The sequence below is a fragment of the Eurypyga helias genome, unplaced genomic scaffold (assembly GCF_000690775.1).
Source record: "Eurypyga helias isolate BGI_N326 unplaced genomic scaffold, ASM69077v1 scaffold43555, whole genome shotgun sequence".
NCBI lineage: Eukaryota > Metazoa > Chordata > Aves > Eurypygiformes > Eurypygidae > Eurypyga > Eurypyga helias.
Window position 1 is genome coordinate 32,628 of NW_010252905.1, and position 4,710 is coordinate 37,337.

The window sequence follows — 4,710 nt, forward strand, 5'->3', positions numbered from 1 at the left end:
AGGGTGGAGGTGCCCTCAAAAGGGCTCTAGCCCAGCCTGCTCTAAGGGTCAATGCTGAACTCAAACCAAGCTCAGGTTTTGTCATGCTGAATCCTGAGACCGTCCCAGGAGAAAGACTGCACAGCCCCTCTCTGTCCGCTCCCGCGCCAGAACATCCCCATGGAGCAAACTTCCTCTGTTAACAAAGAACTTCACGTTTAGTTTTACCGAAAGCCTCTCATTCTTGTTCCATGATTCTCCATCACGACCCCGAAATCACCGCCTCCTCAGCAACCTCCTCGTAGGCACCCAAGGCTGCTGCTCAGTCTCCCTTTCCCACACAGGCCACTTTGCCAGGCCGAATAAACTCGTTCCGCTTAGCCTCTCCTCACAGGTCGTGCCCCAATCCCTTTAACCATCTTGGCAGCTTCCTGCTGGACTCGAGCAAGTTGATCAACACCTTGAGCTCAACACTGGACACTGTTCCAAGTGAGAATGAACGCCAAGCAAAGAGAGGAAGACTACCTACATCCCTCAACCTATTGGCTACGCCCCTGTTAACGCAGCCCCGCGTGCCGTCAGCTTTGCCGCTGCAGACGTGTCCGCTGCTGACCATCTTGGGCCACCTGCTGCAGGCCTATTTATGCTTGTTGACAACAGTGCTGCAAATGAACTTTTTTGCTGAGCTGGAGACCAGAATGGGATTGTTTTTTTCCTCCTTAAAGTGACAACAACAAAATGCCCCAAGGCAGGCATCCGAAGCACTGCTATACCACAGCAGTTCTTGCCTTGATACGCTTTACAGGCTACCACCTCCTTTATTATTGCCAAAAGACTCTGGGGTGCACAAGACATCCCAACCTAACAGAGTCGGGACTTAATGCGAAGACCGGCAGCTAAGAGTTTGCCACTTGGCTTTGGGTTTGAGTTCAAAGAAGAAGGTGCCTTCCAGGTCACTCGGAGGGGAACTGCTGAGGCTTTCTTCTCCACTGCTCATATCTTCACAGGAGTCTTCACTACAAGGAAGAGAAGGAATATTAATTTAAACAAAGCATAACCACTTGAAAGCGGCAAAGCAGTCTCCAACCCTGTGTTTTCTTGCAAGCTGTTTTATTCCTAGTACAACATCCCAGACAGAAATGCCTCCCAGCACTACTGCTCAAGTTAACACAAGGTACAACTCCCTTTCTCCTAATGCCAATAATCTCTCACCCACCAAGAAGCCAGTGTTCAAGACACCAATTCTGAACTGCCTTACGTGCTTTGTAAGCCTCCCTGCCTTAACACAGCAAGGCTTCCCCCCACCCCACAAAGCACACGTTTTTCACCACCACAATGACAATTACCCATTTTCTTTTTCCTCTAAGACGTATTTTATGCCCATAACCATTTTCAAAGCTAGCCTTCTTTCCCCAAACAGACCAGACTAAGACTAGTTACAGACTTGCCATTCACTTCTCCAGAAAATGAGAATTCCCAACAAATTAACCACCTGGTATAAGCATTACTAACCTCTCGCTTTCATTGAAACAGCCACCCTCTGGTATTGTTGGCAACTCAGGAACACTGTAGTAACTGTTTTGTAGATTCTGGGCTGTACGTCTCGAAACAATCCAAACCAGCTTTTTATGATCAGGCTTGCAGCACTCAGGAGAAGAATAATCTGCCAGGCATTTCGAGACCAGCTCCCTCCAGTAAAGCAGGTCACTATCACTTATCTGAAAAGCAGCAGAAGAATCTGCTTAGTCTCTTGCACAGAGGCTGTAAAGATAACCCCTACCTCCACTCCACCTTCTCAGAAACTACTTGAAAACATATCACTTGATGTGTAAGGGAGTCCTAACCACAAGACCTCTGTTGAAGTTGGGCTGCTTTGGAAGGTGAACTCTTATACACCCCCTAGAAATGCCCACTCTGAAGTTTGAGCTGACAGTCTGCCTGTCAGTTGCTGTTCATGCTTACATTATCACTTCCAAAGGAAAAATGAAACCAGGATTACTCAATTTGAAAGCAGAATGCTCTCATACTTGAGATAACTGCTTCCAACCCTGATGAAGCTGGGTTAGTTCAATCTGACTATAGAAGTGAAGTGCTTGGTTTAGACCATCAAACGATGGAGTAAGCAGCTGGAAGCTATACATCCTAGTGAGTTATTCAGAAAAAAAAACCCAGCCCAGCAGTCACTGTAGTCCCACAAACCAACTGGAAGTTTCTCTAGGACATACAGCTACCACCAGGCAGGTGAAATCAGCTGCTTGCTAAAGCATGTATTGTGTGGGTATTAGGTCAATCTGCTGATTTTATACATTTAAGGTTTTTTTTTAAAAAAAACATAACCCTTTGGCTTGCCAGGCAGCTGCCAAGGTGTGCCAGTGCCAAATGACTAACTGACCTCATTCTCCAAACAGCAGGTTTGTTTTTAGTGTTCTACCAATAAACCACATTCCTTACTTGCAGACAGATGCTTAAAGACCCATTTCCTTGCTTATTTCAGCTGAGGGCAGACAGGACCTGTACAAACTGCACACTGACAGCAGGGTCCCTTTAAACGTAACATTGTACATCCCTAGCTCCACCAGTCCCAACTGCCAAAAGCAAACCACAGAAAATATTTACCTTTGAATGCTTTTGAACACACAGAAGGATCTCAAACAGCTCAACAGATTTCAAAGTCTGAACTTCCAGCGTGAGAAGACACAAGGCCAAGACAGATGGCTAGAAGGACAAAAAACACCACTCAACACAACACGAATTAAAGCCTACTCAGACATCAGAGGCAAGCTACTTCTACTTACCTTTGCTTTAGAAAAGACCAGGCGGCAGTTGCAAGCTTTTAGCTGGGCTTCCAATTTGTCGAGATTCAATACTTCTTTCCTGTAAGACACCCAAGAGAAGCACCATTTGTATCAACAAGCATTCACTTGTCAGGAGGTAAAAAAAACTCGGGAGCTGCCTCCTCTACAGCCAACACCTCATTTAAGAGGCAACTGAAGAGCAAGAGCTCATCAAACATACAGACCACCACCACCACTCACCTTTCTGAGGTATGACAGAGTACAATAGTATGGTACAAGTGCAAGAAGGTTAAGGCAGTAGTAGCTTTAAATTCAAAGTGCAACTTTTCTGAAATTATCTTTTCCATCCGTTTCAGGTCGGACACAGTGCATTTACATTGGCTGATCCGGATGATCTCGTGAGCAGACGGAATATTGCATTCTTCTTCGACTACCCGGGCAGCCAGTTGGAAACAGCAAACTCCAATGCAAGACAAATGCTTCGGTTTCACCTAGGAATAAGAGGAAGCAGGATGAATGCTACCCCCCCATAAACACTCTGCTTACCTAACAGCAGCTACAGCTCGCCCAGCCTAGGTAACCTGTTCAGCTGAAGAGAAAAGAAGATTTGCTGAGCTCAACTAGGCCTAAAATCAGTCAGCTCATACACCTCACCTAGCCATGACCAGTTTCATCACTGAAGTTTCAGCAAAACACAGCTGGCAGAGCCCATGAAGCACTATCAACCTGCCACAGCCAAGGCAGAGGAAGAGAGTTCAACAGCTGACCGCACTCTGCTGAAACTGTTCCACATCACTATACAACACATCAGTTGCAGTGAGAACTGTAATACCCCTCTTCTCCAAGCGGCAATGCTCACTTACCCTCATTTGAAGCTCACACAAATCCAGCCTGAGCCTGTTCTAGGCAGCTCCATCCCTCCACAACTCCTTCCTACCTCTGCTATTCTCCAGCGTAACGTTTTATGCAACCCCAAGGACAGTCAGACCTGACAACTGATGCAACTTTGGGTTTTCTGCCAAACTAGCAGAAGAGAACTGGTTTAGGTACAAATGGTCTGCCATAAAGCAGCACGAACATGCAAAGAAAAACATCCAGGAAACCATCACCTGGTAGTAGTTCCAAAACTAAACCTGAACACAGTACCTAGAAACAGTCTGCAATGCAATTCGTTTTGTTCCTCAATTCCTCCTTTCTTAGTCTTTCACATCTATGTGGCAAAAGCTACAGACTCAGAGGAAATAAATCATGCTGTTACTTGCCTTTAGAGGTATAAAGAGGCCATGGTATAAAATAATTAGTAAGTCACATCAGTGTATGTCATCTTTCATCCAAGATGCCTATTCAACTTCAAGTTTACAAAGGACTTCAGAAATGTTGCTAGCACAGAATGTGTAAATAGCCACCGTTATCTCCCAGATCACAACCTTCCCTTTTTTGTCAGGCTGTTGACAAAGTTGACAGGAAGCTCAAATGTCCCTCCCGGCTGACACAACAGCAGGCCCTCTCCCCATGAAATACCTTCATCAGGGCCACGAATCTGTCCAGAATGTTAACAGCCAAAACAAACGTTTCAGTTGCAAAACCGAAAAAGTTGGTCAGACTCCAAAGATCTTCCACCTTGGCATTCCTTTGTCTCGGACACAGAGAATTTTCATTCTGTGGCAAGAGAAGCAAAGTCAGAATCATTCAGCGATGACCGACCACTCACTCCCCAAATCATCTTTTACATACAGCCAAGGGAAGCAACCCTTCTCGTCTCCAAAAACTCCCCGAAGCTGACACACGTCTCCCTTCCCGGGGTTTATTTAGCCCCCTATTTCCCGTCCCACTCCCCGCGCGCTGCCCCCTCACCTCGGCGGCGCCCTCGATGATGCTGAGCCCCTTCTCTCGGGGCTGGAACCGCCCCTCCTGCTCCAGGTGGAGGTTCAGCTGC

General features: G+C 46.5%; 1 protein-coding gene across 1 annotated transcript; it reads right to left on the reverse strand.

The window, feature by feature from the left end:
• Nucleotides 1-653: 653 nt before the first annotated feature.
• CCNG2 (cyclin G2) lies at nt 654-4,706 on the reverse strand (the record flags this gene model as incomplete). The annotated part of the gene is made up of 7 exons (XM_010152505.1): nt 654-995; nt 1,492-1,697; nt 2,596-2,694; nt 2,775-2,853; nt 3,015-3,265; nt 4,296-4,433; nt 4,629-4,706. Coding segments are annotated over 7 exons (990 nt in total), but the record flags the coding sequence as incomplete, so codon positions are not given.
• Between the last annotated feature and the right edge of the window lie 4 nt (nt 4,707-4,710).